The 17021-nt window shown below is 32.6% G+C and overlaps 1 protein-coding gene across 3 annotated transcripts in view; it reads right to left on the minus strand.

Moving 5' to 3' along the window:
* Positions 1 to 4697: 4697 nt before the first annotated feature.
* The window catches only part of LOC131069715 (ALA-interacting subunit 3), a 133522-nt gene continuing 121198 nt past the window's right edge, over positions 4698 to 17021 (minus strand). For 2 of the 3 annotated variants that reach the window (XM_058005247.2, XM_058005249.2), the window contains exons 6-9: positions 10497 to 10800; positions 10090 to 10379; positions 9870 to 9941; positions 8760 to 9636 (exon numbers count right to left, since the gene is read on the minus strand). In XM_058005247.2, the coding sequence (XP_057861230.2) occupies positions 9887 to 9941; positions 10090 to 10379; positions 10497 to 10800 (649 nt within the window). In that variant the 3' untranslated portion in view covers positions 8760 to 9636; positions 9870 to 9886. Of the gene's footprint in view, positions 4894 to 8759; positions 9637 to 9869; positions 9942 to 10089; positions 10380 to 10496; positions 10801 to 17021 lie in introns of those variants that run through there. The other variant, XM_059214188.1, reaches the window with a different exon arrangement.

The following is a 17021-nucleotide window of genomic DNA, read 5'->3' on the forward strand; positions in this document are numbered from 1 at the left end:
CTAGTCCGTAGACATAAAAGAGGCTAGGTTTTAGTGGATAACCTATGCATGGAAAACATGTGAGTATATGTGTAATTATCAAGTGGACTTTGCACAATCTTATGACATTTTTTAATATGTTTATGTATCAAATCACTTCCCTCAAAAGATACAAAACTAAATAAGCATGTGCATGCAAATTTGGCCATTACACTAATTTTATATATAATGTCATTGTACACTATTTCTATTACTCTTGTAAAAAACAAGATCAATCAAGAGTATTCCCTAGCCATAAGGGTCTTCAAAATGATTAAGAATAAAGGTAAAGTTATGAATCTTTTTACATGTTTTTATAAGGGAAAATTTACCACTTAAATAGTTAGACTAAAAAAATAATTTAAAAAAATGAATAAACAATTGACATAGATATAAGAGCTAGCGTATATTTAATTTAAATTTAATAATTAAATTTTAGATAATGAAATATGCTACTTGATATTCCGAGAATTGATTCACCACATTGCTAGAATTTTCAGATATTATCAAGCATCTCAAAATGTATACATTAACTATGCACTACTATATTCCAAATATACAACTTCAAACTTGATCTTTGTCCCTAAGTGAACTAGCATGAAAACCTAAACTTGTACCCATGGGAATGAACTAACCCAAATTTGATTGTTTGGATCTATATAACTTGACCCTTTAGGATGTTTGTTGAAGTGTGAGGGTCATATTCTACTTAGTTAAATACCTAGGATGAATAGTTCAATAAATTTGGAATAATGGTTGAGTAAAACAAGCAAGTGAAATTACCTGAGATGATGTATTTTGATGTAATGCTTTGATGATGCTACTATGAATATTTTGTGAATGTTCTAAAATAATATTCTTTAATGATTCCCAAGTAACCTTTATTATTTCTAACTTAATTTCAAATGAATGAATGAATTTTAATAAATACAACAACATAACACATAAATGCGCGTCAGTTCAACCCACAACAACTACTGAAAAGAACAACAAGATGTAAATTTGAATTTTGAATTTAAAAATTTTGAGGCTCAAATCTGCTTTAACATAAATGACCTAAATACAACCCACTAATTCGATCCAATAAAGATCTAGGATATGAGATCAATCTCTAGAGACATGGAATGGTGGAATCTAGATAGAGTGATGTCATTAGTTGAATTCACATGAGAATATATCATTTGTAGATTTCTTAGTGCATTAAGGACACCCTAATCCAAGAGGACACAAAACAAAAGGGAAAAGAGAACTAATATACAATTTTCACCTTTACAACTTTAAATGAATTATTTAATGAAAATTTTTAAATATACACTAATAAGGATTTTTTACATTTATGTTTTAATGTTGGTTTGAACTAAAACAATAGAGCTGCCCCAAAATTGGTAATTTGTATTCCACAATAATATGACCTATATCACCTACTACATGGGACCATCTCTTTTTTTACATAAAGTCTCAAAAGTAAAATTAAAACAAATGTTAAATCTTTTTGTCATATATTTATTTTTATCTTTATACACTATATATATGCTAAATAAGAAAAAATCTATTTATATAATTTTATAAATGTCAAAATATTATACGTTTCCATGATTTTTACAAATGTTTTTTAATTGGATTTTTCATATTTTCCAATTTTACACAATACCACTATATTGAAAATAAATAATATTAAACAAAATGTCGGTTTTCTATAATAAAACTCTTAAAGCTCAATAAATTACAATTCTTTATCAATTGAATAAGTTGTTCATTGAGATCTTAGACTTAAAAAGATTATATCCTATCTCATTCATAAGAGTTGTTTTAATTGCTAATATAATTTTTTGCTAATTTTTTATTGGATTTTTCTTGTTTTCCCAATTTTACACAATAGCATTATATTGGAAAAAAGGAATATTAAATAAAATGTAGGCTTTCATAATACAAGTCTTAAAAGATCAATATATTACAATTTTATATCAATTCAATAAATTGCGCACTAAGATCTTAGACTTGAAAGAATATATCTCTTGTCCATATTTTTTGCTAATTTTTTTATTACGTTTTTCTTGTTTTCTCAAAAATTCAAAAGGAATATTAAACAAAATGTAGTTCTTTCTATAATACAACTCTTAAAATCTCAATAGATTACAATTTAATATCAACTTAATAAGTTGTTCAATGAGATCTTTGACTTAAAAGATTATATCCTCTCTCTTGTCAGTGAGAGCTATTTTAATTACTATTTATGAGGATGACAAAATTCTATGAGAACACAAGGACTAGTCAAGATCTAAAGTTTAGAAACCTCGGGATCAATAATGGTAGATGATAGACTAGTAATCGCATTGGGATCATTTTTTTGCTATCTTTGACTATCAAGGACAAAACCACAACTATAAACTTGACCTATATGATATATATTACTTTTCTTCATTTTGAGTGATGTATTTTTACTTTGTCTATGTTTAATAATATCCATGGACTAATATTATTTATAAATACCTTAGGGGAGTTGTCAATATATCACAAGGGATTTGTTCTCTAGGCCAACCCTTATATATGTGTACAAATAATCAAATATATAATCTTCAATCACACATGCTCTTAAAATCCTTGTATATAACTAGGTTCCTTTTAGTGCACCATTGAAGTGTGTAAAGGATATGATAACCAAAGAATTTCCTTCAATTCATCAAATGATTAGAATGAATGCATTGGATACCTTAAAATACAAGGACATAGTAACATATTATGCAAACTTTTGTTAATCAACCCTAAGCATGAAGGGCGAAGATGTGAAGTTGATCCTATTTTAATTTGGGTGAGATGAGACTCCAACTACTACAATGATTGCACAACCACAAACTAGTCCCTACACATGAAACATGGTAGGTTTTAATGGATAGTCTATTCATGGTAATACGTGAGTATATATGTGTAATTATCAAGTAGACTTTGCACAAACTTATGACATTGGTCAATTTGTTTATGTGGCATAGAACTTCCCTAAAAATATGTACAAAACTAAATGGAAAAAAGCATGTGCATGCAAATTTGGTCATTAAACTAATTTATGTATAATGTCATTGTGCACTATTTTTGTTACTCTTGAAAAAAAAATAATAAATCAAGAGTATTCCCTAGCCATAAGTTTCTTTAAATAATTGAAGAATAAGGGTAAAGATGTTTGTTTTTTAACATGTTTTTATATGGAAAATTTTGCCACTTAAATAGTTAGGCTAATTAAATAACTAAAGCAATTGAATAAACAACTATCATAGATATAAGAGCTAGGGTATATTGAATTTAAATTTAATATTTCAATTTTAGATGATGGAATATGCTACTTGATATGTCGAGAATTCATTCACCACATCGCTAGAATTTTTAAGTGTTATCAAACAAGTGTTTCAAAATCTATACATAATTATGCACTACTACATTTCAAATCTACAACTATAAACTTGGTCTTTGTGCCTAAGTGAACTAGCATGCAAACCTACACTTGTATCCATAGAAATGAACTAACCATAATACGATTGTTAGGATCTATATAACTTGATTATTTAGGATGGTTTTGAATTGTGAGGGTTGTATTCTCTTTCATTAAATACCAAGGATGATTGATTCAACAACTTTGGAATAATGATCGAGTAAAACAAGCAAGTGTGCAAAGGCCTAAGATGGTGTATATTGATGTAATGCTTTGATAATTCCACTATTAATATTTTGTGAATGTTCTAAGAGGATATTCTTTAATGTTTCCAAGTATCCTTGATTATTTCTAACTTAATTTCAAATGAGTGAATGAATTCCCTTAAATACAATATAACACATAAATATGCATAAGGTCAACCACAACAACTAGTAAAAAGATCAACAAGATGTAAATTTGAATTTTGAGGTTCAAATTTGCAATGACATAAATGACCTAGGTAAAGTCCAAACCCACTGATTTGATCCAATATGGTAAATCAAAGATTTAGGATATGAGATAAGGATATATCACTTGTAAATTTGTTAGTGCATTAAGGACACTCTAATCCAAGAGGACACAAAACAAAAGGGACAAGAGAATGAGTATGCATTGTTCACCATTGCAACTTTAAATGGATTATTTTATAAATTATATTAAAAACCTCTAATAGATTTTTTTTAAATATACGCTAACAAAAAGTTTTTACATTTATATTTTAGTATTGGTGTGGATTAAAACAATAAAGCTGCCCCAAAACTGGGAAGTTATATTCCACAATAATATGACCTACATCACCTACTACTTGGGACCATCTCCTCTTTACATAGACTCTCAAAAGTAAAAGTAAAACAATTTTTAAATTCATTTTCTTATGTTTGACAATTACATATTTTTTTTTATCTTTATGCACTATATGATACTAAATAACAAAATCTTTTATTTATATAATTTTACAAATCTTAGAATATTGAACTAGTTTCCATTCTTTTTACAAAAAATTTATTGGATTTTTTATATTTTTTCAATTTTGTTGTTGCCTAATTTTCACTTCTAGCTCAATCAGGTAGAGTTGAGACAACATTTGCACTAAAAGATTAAAAGTACATATCTGATTATGCTAAGTGCTCATACAAGTAACAAATGCTACCAAATGAACAATAGATTCAATACAAGTGTTTTCAAGAAAGAACAATTTACAACTTTGCATAGAAGGTTGCTTCCTTTATTCATGAATATCAAAAGTATAGTGTCCCACACAAGCTGTGGGAGTAACTCATTCAATGCATTATGAAAATAAACTATACATTTATGGAAGAAATCATATTAAAGAGTAGGGATCCGTCATTGCCTGAATGACAAACCCTCGAGATTGAGTTGTCGCTTGTCTTCGTGCTCCTTCCACCCTATTGCTTTAGAAGTGTGTGCAAAAGATGAAAGAGTGGTGTTAGAGCTTAGGATGCTTAATCAATATATATGTAACATCTGCAAATGCATAGTTGCTTTCATAAAACATTAAATAAGTAATAAAGAACAATGCACATGATCAAAGAAAAATAGAGAACCATCAACAGTATTCATGAAAATCTGAACTTCATTATTTTATCTAGCATGTTTGTTCATTGTGTAGGTATAGGTTTGATGATCATCACTACAATAATTTACAAGTTCACACTGATATCATAGTAAGTATAATATGTCGAGTAAAATGGGCTCCCACAAGGGTTGAGCCCAACATGCTAGCGTTCTTTGGTGTTTTGCCAGAGGTAAGTGTGCAATCACCATACCATTGTAATCTCATCAATCAACTATATATCAACTAGGACAGTGAATTGATGAACTCACTGTCATAAGAAACACATAATTGCTCAATGAGATTACAATGGTATGATGATGCAGTGAAAAGAAAAGAAAATGAACATCATCATAGTAACCATGAGGGAAACATATAACTGTTTAGGGTAATGACAATTGTTCTTGCAATGATTAACAATGTTCTATTAAAGGACAAACATCTTATCTTTTCAGATATTGCCTTTTGCCAATGACATTCATAATAAACAAGCAAAGCTTGAAGCTCTTTCATAACAGAATCACAGTGACTATTATAGAAAGCATAATTTGCAGTCTCAGAGCTTTCATGATTACAGAGAAAGAGAGGTATAGTGCACAAAGTATTGAAAAACCTTGAGCACAAATACAGTCATGAGACTGTTTGGAACAATGAGTAGTCAAATATTATGAAGATGTGTCAAGGGTAGTATATAAGATCAAGGATATAGATCATCTATATGAACAAAGATCAAGCATGATGAGCAACCATTGAGGGTCTTTCCCACAACCCTCAACAAAAACAAGACTACTACAACATATTGATAGCCAAATGAGAACAGTCATATGACAAGCCATTAATAGAACATGTCAATTGTTCTCTAGAGATGATATAGTACCTTTGGTTAGTGAAGATCATCATTTTCATTACAGAGACATTATGGTGTTTGTTGTTGACAGTGTGAAAGAATACATTATGTTGTTAGGACAGAGCATGGTTAGATCAACAAAGCATGAGAAGCTTTAGTCACAATCATATTTGACTGTCACAATCAACCAATGTATATTTCAAGAGCAACATAGTGGCATGACTCATTAAGATCAAAACATAGTGATGGATGATGATATAGATAACATATAAAGCAATCAATCAAGGATATTGATAAAGACAATAATACCACAGTGATGAAAATTGCCATCAATCACAGTGAAATGAACAAATGACAAGCTTAAGAAAAAGTCCATGATATTCTTTTCAATAAAATAGAGAGAATACATGATGCATATTCACTGTCATTCTAAGGATAGGGAATTCACAATCCATGCAATAGTATGACAATGTGCATAGTCATAACAACCTATAATACACAAAGAAAAGGCCCTGAAAATCACAGTCGCCAGGCTTATTAGGTAATGTAGTGAAGGAGATCACCATGAAAGGCAAGTAACAATTAGCCCTAAGCATTCTCAAAGCAAACTCCTATAGCAATCTCAACATAGTGAGGGAATCACACATAGATCCGTTGAATACAATCAAAGGTATAATATGCAAATCCGTAAGGGAATAAAGCTCTTAGGTACCATGAACAAAAACCTAGAATAATCTTGAGGCAATCACAAGTATATATGTGCAGACAAAGCTTCAAGGATAATAGCCATATGATGATATACAAAGCAGTAATGTCACAAGATCTTCAAAATACACTCTCAACAATAAATACAGTGTCATCATTTGTAGCTTGAAGACCACAAACCATGGTGGAAAAAGACCAAAATGAGCTCGAAGCAGAAAAAGCTCATTCAAAAATGGAAATACTTACCAAACTCGACCTGCCATGCTCGAAACCCTGCAAACTTCCAATCATGGTGGCCTAAATGTTACCTTCAATTTTGCCAAAAACCTTGCAAACTTCCAAGCATGGCAACGCCTCAAGCAACAAGGAGATTAAGCATCAAATGTCAAAAGAGGAAATGGATGATTTAGGGTTTCTTTTACCCTATTTCATCGATTAGCTTAGCCATTTTTTTGCCTTTCTTTTATTTTTCTCTCTCCTCAACTAATTCCCCCATGAGCCTTAGGGGTGATCGAATCTAATGTTTTGCATCTCTTTTGAATGCATAATATTTGTTAAGTGATTTATATTTATCACTTGAATAAATATTATCAATGTAATTAATCTTTATTAAGTGATAAATTATAAATCACTTAACAAATATTATTTATGGATCAAATAATACATGGATTTAAATAAATGTGAAATAAGAAATATTTATTAAAGTGAAGATTATAAATGACTTTATTAGATATTTTTCTTATTCACATTTATTGAGAAGTCAGAGATATTATTGCATTTATGAGGGAATACATGCCTTGTTTGAATCCATTTAGAGACCATTTAATGCATTTTTAAGAGCCTTTATGACAAAGGATGAAGAGTCTTAACTTTTTTCTCAAGCACATGCCTTTTTAGGGTTGTTTAGGGACCTAAAAAATAGGTTTTTTGAGTATGCACAACCAAAGGAGCTGGAGTCCTAGTCTCATACGACTACTTTGGAAAAGCATAAATATCTCCAAGCTTTCATTATTTGAGTTAGTTTTTGCTAGTTTACTTCTTGCAGCCTATAATTCACAAAGTTCTTTTTGCAGAAATTGATAAGCTTGTTACTCAGTTTTCAGAGTTTGATAGCATTATAACACTTTCTTGATAGTAACAGAGAATTTTCCTACTCAGATTTCCAGATATTGTGTGTTTGGTGAATGACATAATTTCATGTGATAGATTTTTTTGTCCTTTTAATTGTGTCTCTATTAGCACCTTTATGCAAGAATGTATACTGATTTGCAGGTTATAAGTTGTGTCTATGATATAATTAGTCTTAAGTTGGGAGAAAGAGTTTTTTCCCTCTCATGGTTGTGATTGTTTAGCCTCCTTATAAATTGTTGATGCAAATGTTATTAGTCTTTGAATTGTGCAAGAATATCCTTTGGTTACTGGTCATTCTGTGTGTTAGTAAGTTGTCCAAATTTCAAATTATCAGTTTGGTGTATCACCTTAGGAAGTATAGTTTCATTTCAGGTTTTCTTCCTTCCCTTTTACTTTGCAAAGGTTAGTTTAGGTGAAAAATCCATAAGAAGTAGCTTACTCTAGAGGCTCACTTCAAGTTTCAAACAACCCACAGGTTTAGGAGTGTTCCCTTGTTTCTCCTTAAAGCTAATTTTTGCAAATTAGCAAGGGTGCATTTTTAAGAGATAACATTTACACAATACCACTATATTGAAAAAAGAATATTAAACAAAACGTAATCTTTTTATAATAGAACTAGTAAAGCTCAATAAATTACAATTCTTGTTCAATTGAATAAGCTGTTCACTGAGATCTTAGACTTAAAAAGATTATATCCTATCTTCTCCATGGGTGTTGTTTTAATTATTAATAAATTTTTGCTATTTTTTTATTAGATTTTTCTTGTTTTCTCAATTTTTCACAATATCACTATACTGAAAAAAGGAATATTAAATAAAATGTAAGTTTTCATAATACAACTCTTAAAAACTTCATAGATTACAATTTTATATCGATTCAATAAGCTCTTCATTGAGATCTTAGACTTAAAGGTTATATCTCTTGTCCATATTATTTTCTAACTTTTTATTATATTTTTCTTATTTTCTCAATTTTACAAAAAGAATATTAAACAAAATGTAGTGCTTTCTATAATACAACTCTTAAAATCTCAACAGATTACAATTTTATATTAATTGAATAAGCTGTTCGGTGAGATCTTAGACTTAAAAGATTATATCCTTTATCCCATGAGAGCTGTTTTAATTACTAATTATAAGGACAACAAAATTCTTTGAGAACACAAAATATACTGTTGATTAGAATACAAAGAACAAGTATAGGCATGCAGTTTAGTAATAGTTTACTATAATCTGAGCAATTTTGGTGCGGTGTTCGAGTCTCTTTATAGATGGGACGAGGTCACCTCTTTGTGGCCCCATCCCATCCCCCTCACCGAGTTGACCTGGACCTTTGTTCACTACCAAAAAAATAAACACAGCTTTTAATTTTCTCTTAACAAAATTTGCAGTTCTGCATATTTGACAATTCATTTAATTAGAAAACAGAAGACTAGCTCATGCAAGAAAAATAGTTTTAAAAACATGACATAATATCTGGTGGTTAACTTTCCACAATTCACATTCCCGAAAGAAAAAAATCATCTTCAAAATGCCTAATTACCAGCAGAGACATTATAGGGTTAATAATGAATAGATAAATATCCATTTATTTAAGAGAGACATCTACCAAAGGTGTCAAAAAATAGTGTGTACAATCCAAACTATAGAGGAAACAAGAGAAATCGTTTGAATGATCCCATACATTCGTTCTTGTTGAAAAGCAGATTATTCCCATTTCCTGGATAGTGTGACATTGTTGCATATTGATAGCTTTCCATTGAATACACTGGAAAGAGTGAGTAATGGATGGGCAAATGTAATTTTGTAGAGCCCTAAGTCATAATGTCCGAAAGAAAAGCAACAGTTACTATGTGCAGAGTAATTCCACTTTGGTTTGTGCAAAATGAAGCCTCAGACTCTGTACAAGTATATATGCATTATTAGAGCAACTATGCACCTTGGATTAAATATGAAATTTCAAAAAAGTTTGGCAGTTAAGCTACTGAAACAAGAAAACATTATAGCTGTCAGGAAAGCTTTTAAAATTTTAAGTTTCCATCTATATTACAGGAAATAATTACATGGTATCCAGACCTTCACTAGATACAATCTATAAACATGCAACCACTTTAATTCTGAACATTAACAAACCTTGGTGTTGGTTGACTTCACTGATCAACGGTATCATATTTGTGACCTGATATATTCTTAGGATCAAAACGGCTGCAAACACAAAAAACAGAAATGCAGACACTCAAAACACACAATGTAGGATTACCATATTGAAGAAACATAACCGAATATATAAAAAAGATTATCATCCAGAAATATGGAGCAAATTACTTAGCAACATATTACACAAGAGGCTTACCTTGGCATTATTATATGCGAAAGGAAGAAAACAACTGCCAACAAAATGCACAGTATCCCAGTGACAACATATGCTTTCCCCAGGGTATCATTTTTACCACCGAGCCAACTTGTTGTGGAAAGCACCAGACTTTTCTTGCCACCAAAGCTATATGTATTATAGTTATTTTGAATCTCTACTGTAATGTAGTCATCAGCTTCAAGATCCACCTCAATTCTTCCATACAATTTTCTGAAGGTTGGGAGTGCTGATATGCGCATCCACACAATAAGATCTTCTTGATCACTCAACTTTCACATAATAGACAGAAAAATCAGTAAGCAGCATTGAGGTAATTGTGGAATGTCTTTTTCTTACAAGAAACAGAATACAATTTTATTAGATAGTATACAAAATTCTCTACTTACAGGTACTGATGGATCTAGCTTGGCCCCACCAATTAAAGATCCATTCTGAAAATTGAAGGGATAAACTTTTTTCCCAAATTTATGTTCCCGGTCACTTTTCCAAGCAATATTAGTCTTGTTGACATGTAGTTCAATGTCCTCAAAGAGAGAAAATTTGTAGGTATCATTAAATAAGCTCCAAGCTATGAGGCCACAGGGTACTATTGGCACACCATTTGAATTTGTTTCAGGACCACAACTACTTTTTGTACTATTGTCCCTCAGACCATACAATAACTGCTCGTTGCTTCTGCTTTTAACATATCTGCATTTATTTGAAAAGTAATAAACAGTGTTATGAGATAATTCTGAACAAATAGGGTAAGGATAGGCTTCATGTTATATATACTTTTATGGGGTTACTCTGAACTAATAGACAAGGAAAGGCTCCATGAGCATTACACATTGTAAATAAGTTCTTCTGATTATAATAAGCATAAAACTTTGGTCCAAAAAATAATGAATACGAAAGCTGAAAAAAAATTTAAAACTTATATTATCGGACTCAAGAAGTCAATTATTGTGAAAAGTTAACGCCCATTTTTTGTTAGACTTTTTCAAATGGTAAAATCATAGAATATGAGACGCACTCCCGATCCCTGGTATATGCTCCGAGATAGGGATGAGCCTCCATTATGGGAAACAAGGTTGAGATGGGAATGGAAGCCATGGAATATCTCTTTTTATTGGTTGAGAGTTCCATCAATTCTGCAGGAGATGCTCTGTGCATCATGTATACAATATTTTTAGAAACTGAAAATTAAAAATTAAAACCATAAAGTGATGAGACTGGCAAACCAAAGTTCTAATTCATTTATTTTTTATTTAACGTTTTTCAAGATGTATCTTCTATTAATTCATGGGGCAAAGAATTACCTCAATCTGGCTAAGGGAAGTCCCTTCCTACGAAAGTTAGAAAAGCTAACAAGGTACACATATTCAGTTTGTTTTTTCCTCAAAATTTATAAAATTTTGCAGATCTCCCTAAGCTTTCATTGAGGCAGCTTGAGTGTTGTGAAAAGTGCAAAATTTATTTTGTCAATTCAAAAATTTCTTCACACTTGCAGGAGACCCTCATCATTCAGGGCAGTATTTCTACACTATATTGCTCCTCTGGTCACTGTGCTTTTCCTCAAATGTTCTGATCACATGGAGAGACATTCTCAGTATTCTCTAAGCATTGGAAATGCAGATTGGCTGATATATTGGCATTTCCTCCTGTCTGAAGTCATGAACAATACAGTTCTGATCCCTGCACAATCTGATTCAGATTTTTGCTCAGATCCAGAGCTTTGACAGATTTAAGTGTCTTTCTAGGGTGCAGAAGTAATCATAAAAATTTGCACCAACAAGCTGCAGTTGCTACTACAAGGGGAGATTTATACACTTCCGATGCATGGAACAGACCAGGCAGGTTCTGTCAGCTGAAAAAATATTTTCAGCATCAAAGTTGCAGAAACTATAGAATTAAAGCTGTAAAGTCCTTTTTTTGAAAAAATGTATCTTATACATTCCAGAGAAGAAATTATTATCAGCTAAGCATTGTGATTTCAAAGAAACAATCTCCCCTTCAAAGCAAAAGAAAGTTCAAACATTGGCCTTGAGCTCCAATTGAAAAAACATATACATCCTTCCAAAACCACTCAAGCTTAGTTGCACAATCAATGCCCCAATTATTGTCTCAAAAATTGTAATTTCATCATACTAAGTGGGGATATATCTTTCTGAAAAGTAGCTTTGCTCTTATCCTCTATAGGAAATTAATTGCCACCACAAATTGTATGCCATAGACTCTTGCAGCTGCCCACGACCATCACCAAAACCCCCAGATATTGGACATTTCTAATTTTTTTGATAAACTATCTCCCCTTTTCCAAACATTATAAATATTAAAAATCACATTACTCAATTATTTTTTGACAAGAAAACATTAATACATTAGTAGCCATCCTCGCACCTTGTATTCAAAATAGGTTCTTTCTTTCAAATTAGCTTGACAAAGCCTTTGCCATCTCACTTTAGGGTCCTTGAACCTCCACTGCTTATTCAATTAGGAGGCAATAGGAATAGACTGTCTCAATAATTATACAAGTTCTTTGTCTTATACGTGAAGAAGGATATACAAATGCTCCACTCTCAATCTATTCAAGATTGGCATGTACTCTGTTGCAATTTGAAAAGACAATTTTTATGAATCATCTTATATACCTTTTGTAAACCTAGCTTTTTCACTAGCATCAACATTTGAACCCTTTTGTGATATACAGATCATGCTCCTTTGAAATTTCTTAGTTGTTGGGAGCACATCCAAACCCTTATTTTTCATACCTTGGGTCGTTATTCTTCTTTGCTGTATCCTTTGAAACTTGATACTGAATACTTGAAATTGCCTCTTAACTCTCTCCCATGATCTCCTATGATTTTTTAGTGGAGGTTTTGTAATATTTAATCTGCCTTCCATTGTGTGGATCTTGATAAAAACTTGCCGCTGCAACAAAAATATTCCATGGCGGTTTGTAAGCTTGCTAGGCCTATGAAGGAATAGGGATTGTTCTTTTATAAACCACCTCACATGCCAATGCTAGAGTTCACCTAAGAACTCTTCTCGAGTGCAAGTTAGGGAAGAGCAATGGCATGTTTTGATGCTCCAGCATAAGGTACAATCTTGTGTAATGTCCCCTTCTGCATAGTCATTCTAGGAGGAATTATTAGCCCATTTAATTCCCATAGGTTATAGTCAGGATAAAGGGAATCAATTATTTTAATTATTTAATATTATCCATCAAAATTAAATAATAAGAATAATATTATTTAACTATTTAATAAATTTTATAAAGTAACTTTAATGGTTATTTAATTGAGATTTTAATAAAGTCACTTTATTATGTCCCTCAGCTCAAATTTAAATTAAAAAGAGAGGAAAAACCTAAAAAGTGTCTAGAAGTTTCTTTGGTGTTTATTAAAGAGCAGCTTGGGCTTCATTTGAGAATATGCTTGGTTATTTTCTCATTGTGATTTGGAGAGATTCTCAGAGCTTGAACCTTAGGAAGAAAACCATAAGGGATTACTGCTTTGGGTAGTGAAACTAAGTTGGCGATATCACTCAAGTATTTCATAGTGCTTTCATCAAATTTGTGAAGTCTCTTCCAAGGACAAATTTGTAGGGAGTTCCAGGGTTTGTTGCAAAATATCTTTATCATGGATGCCTTACCTAGAGTTTTCATTTTGGAAATTGTAAGACTATATTTCTGAAGACAATATTGGCGCTGGAAGTGTTTTTGTTTAATTACTCTATATTGTGAGTTGGTGTGGCTTTTTCAGCTATTGCACCCTTGTTTGGAGATAATATTTCAAAAGTTGAAGATTAAATATTGTGAGTATTCTTGGCGTTGAGGTCAGTATTACCTAGCAATTCTTTTTTACTTGCTGGTCATGGACACTCCTAGACAAGTGCAACTTATCTATGGCATGAGACATTTTTTGGCACATGGGAGATTGTATTATTGGCATTGTTGATTGTTTCTCTTGGCATGAGTTCTTCCTTTTAAATCATGAGCTTCAGTAGCTTTGGTGTGGACTTGGATCATACTGCAAGCTTCTATCTATGTTGTGGGGGTCTCTCCTATCATGGATTGAGTCTCTTTCTTGGCATGACATCTCATCTTCCCGATGCAAGTTAGACAAGTGGCAGTTGTTCCTTGTCTTGGGTGTATGATTGCTTGGTGTGAGTAGTTGTTTGGGCATGGAGCTCTTAATGTAACAACTAATGCTTAGTGCTTTCCAACACAAGCATTAGTTTGATGAAACATTCAATATCTATTCTCTGTAAACTCATCCATGCTGCGATAAGAGGTCAAAAATGAATTTGTATCTTCTTATTGTGCTATATTCAGTAGTAAGTTAAGTTCCCCTTCTCCATTATTTATATGCATGGTATGTCATTATATAATTCATGGTAAAACACACAAACCGGTGGTTAAGCAAATCTGAAATCAAATAAACAGCATAAAAAGCTTATGCACCAACAACAAATGTTTGCAGTTAGGGTTAAATTTAAGGTCATTCATAAGGGGGTCTTTACATATTGGGAATCCTTTTTCCATAATGTTTTGCAAAGAGGATAGAAGGCTGCTAAAGGGCAATGTTCACTAACAATTTCTGCTTCTCAATAAAGATTCGTTGATGTGTTCAAATTTCTACCTCTTCAACCTCAGCTTCTACATACTCATTACTTCCTCTAAGTTGAAAAATTGCATACTATCTGATATAGATCTTGAAGAGCCAAAATCAGAATCACCTTATATGCCCTTGGTATATGAATAGTTCAATTTCCATCATTGCTTTCCTCCCTCAAGTCCCAAACTCTACATGGTAGGGCAATGAGCTATAGATTTTCCACTGATTGTGATCCTCTCTTTATAAAAAACTATAGATTCTCCATTGATTTGTTGGAATCTGTTATTTTTCCTGAGCTTGTCAATCAACCACCCATCAAGAATCTTCTTGGGATCTTTATCCCCTCTTTCCCCCCCTGACGCTTGCAACAACAATTATTTTGGTTGGTGAGTTTGAATTTGGAAGTGAGCAAGAGATTTTGAGTGGTAGAGACGCGGAGAGAAAAAACAACAGAATGTTGTGTGGGCAGTAATTAGTTTTTTGTGTGCAGCAACTGAGTGTGTAGTGCAGTGCAGTAGATAGTGAATAGAAGAGTGGGAGTGCAGTGCAGAAGTAGATATCTCTAGGAAGAAGAGAACGTGCAGCTTCAGATAGAGCAGTAACAACAGCTTCAGATAGTTGCATAAATCAGTTGTGGCAGCAACTCTAGATAGCTTTGAATATTTATTTGTAATCATATTGTAACTTGAGTTTGAAAGATTTGCAAATGTCATTTTTGTGATTAATAGAAAATTGTTATTCATCTCCAATTATTTTTGTAGTTGTTTAGTTTTGTGTGTGTGTATTGCCAACTATTTGGCAACAGAGTTGCAGTCTTTGTGGGGTTGTTTTCGATTTCTTATTCCATCAAAACTGGTATCAGAGTTGTGTTCTCCATCTGTAGTTTGGATTCTATTCCAAGAGACTGGTATCAGAGCCATAATTTCTTAGAGCCTTAAGTCTTAGAGTGTGTTGGCCAATAGTTTTCTAGGTATTGAATGTTCATTGCAAACATGGCTGGAGAAGATAGTAAGAGTTGGCAACAGCCACCATAATTTAATGGACATGACTATGAAGTTTGGGAAAAGAAAATGAAGATCATCATGGTAGCTAATGATCCATAGGAGTTGGTGGTCAATGGATTCACAAATATGATTGATCTAGCAGCTTATGCAACCCTCACAAACAACCATAAGACCCAACTGAAGGAGACAAGAAAGGATGCAAAAGCATTGAGTTTGACAAAGGCAAGCTTGACATAGGCAATATTCCCCAGGATTGCAGTAACTACCTATGAAAAGGAGGTTTGGGAAATCCTCCAAATGAGTTATAAGGGGAGTGATAAGGTGAGATTGGTGAAGATCTAGATGCTTTGAAGAAATTTTGAAACTCTTCAAATGAAGGACAGTGAGCCCATTTTAGATTTTCATACAAGAGTCTCTGGTTTGAAAATAGTTGAGGACAAATAGTGAGATAATGGAAGAGAAAAGGATTGTGGAGAAAATCCTCAGAAGCCTACCCTCAAAGTTTGATGCAATAGTCATTGCAATTGAAGAAGTCAAAGGCCTTTCAACAATGACAGTGGATGGGTTCATTACAAACCTATGAGCAACATCTAAACAGGTTTGCACCTTCTTCCCAAGAGCAAGCTTTTAAAAGTCAAGCCAATGCAAGAGGTAAGGGGAGAGGTATGAACAACTCTGGATGGAGCTCCAAAGGTAGAGGCAGAAACAACTCTAAAGTAGACAGCTCTGAATGGATGAATAGCCAAGAGGGAGCAAGTAGCTCTCAGTCCACCTTTGGAGCCAACAAAAACAATAGTAGCTCAAACCAAAGGTATGATAAAAGTAATGTAGAATCTTATTGTTGTCCCAAATACGGTCATTATGCATGTGAGTGCTGGAAAATGCATCATGACCAGCCAAAACAAAGAGCAAATATGGCTAATGAAAGGGCAGCTGAATGTGATCAGTCAAAGCCCTTCATAATGTGCAACATTGGTGATAATGGAAGCACTATAAGGTATGGTATTTGGACAGTTGGTGTAGCAACCGCATGACTGGTAATGAGAGTTTATTTTATATTTATTGATAAAATTGTTGAATCTGAAATCAAAATGGGGAAGAATGAAATTGTTTGAGTTGTGGGCAAAGGCTCTATTATGATCCGCACCAAGCATGGTGATAAAGAAGAGATTAAGAATGTGTATTTTGCCTCAAAGATTAAACACAACCTCTTGAGTGTTGGACAACTGGTCCAAAGAAGTTACAAAGTGTTGATGGGGAAAGGTGAATGCATCATCTTTGATAAGAATGGTAGCAAGAACGTGGT

The sequence above is a fragment of the Cryptomeria japonica genome, chromosome 11 (genome assembly GCF_030272615.1).
Source record: "Cryptomeria japonica chromosome 11, Sugi_1.0, whole genome shotgun sequence".
NCBI classification, from domain to species: domain Eukaryota; kingdom Viridiplantae; phylum Streptophyta; class Pinopsida; order Cupressales; family Cupressaceae; genus Cryptomeria; species Cryptomeria japonica.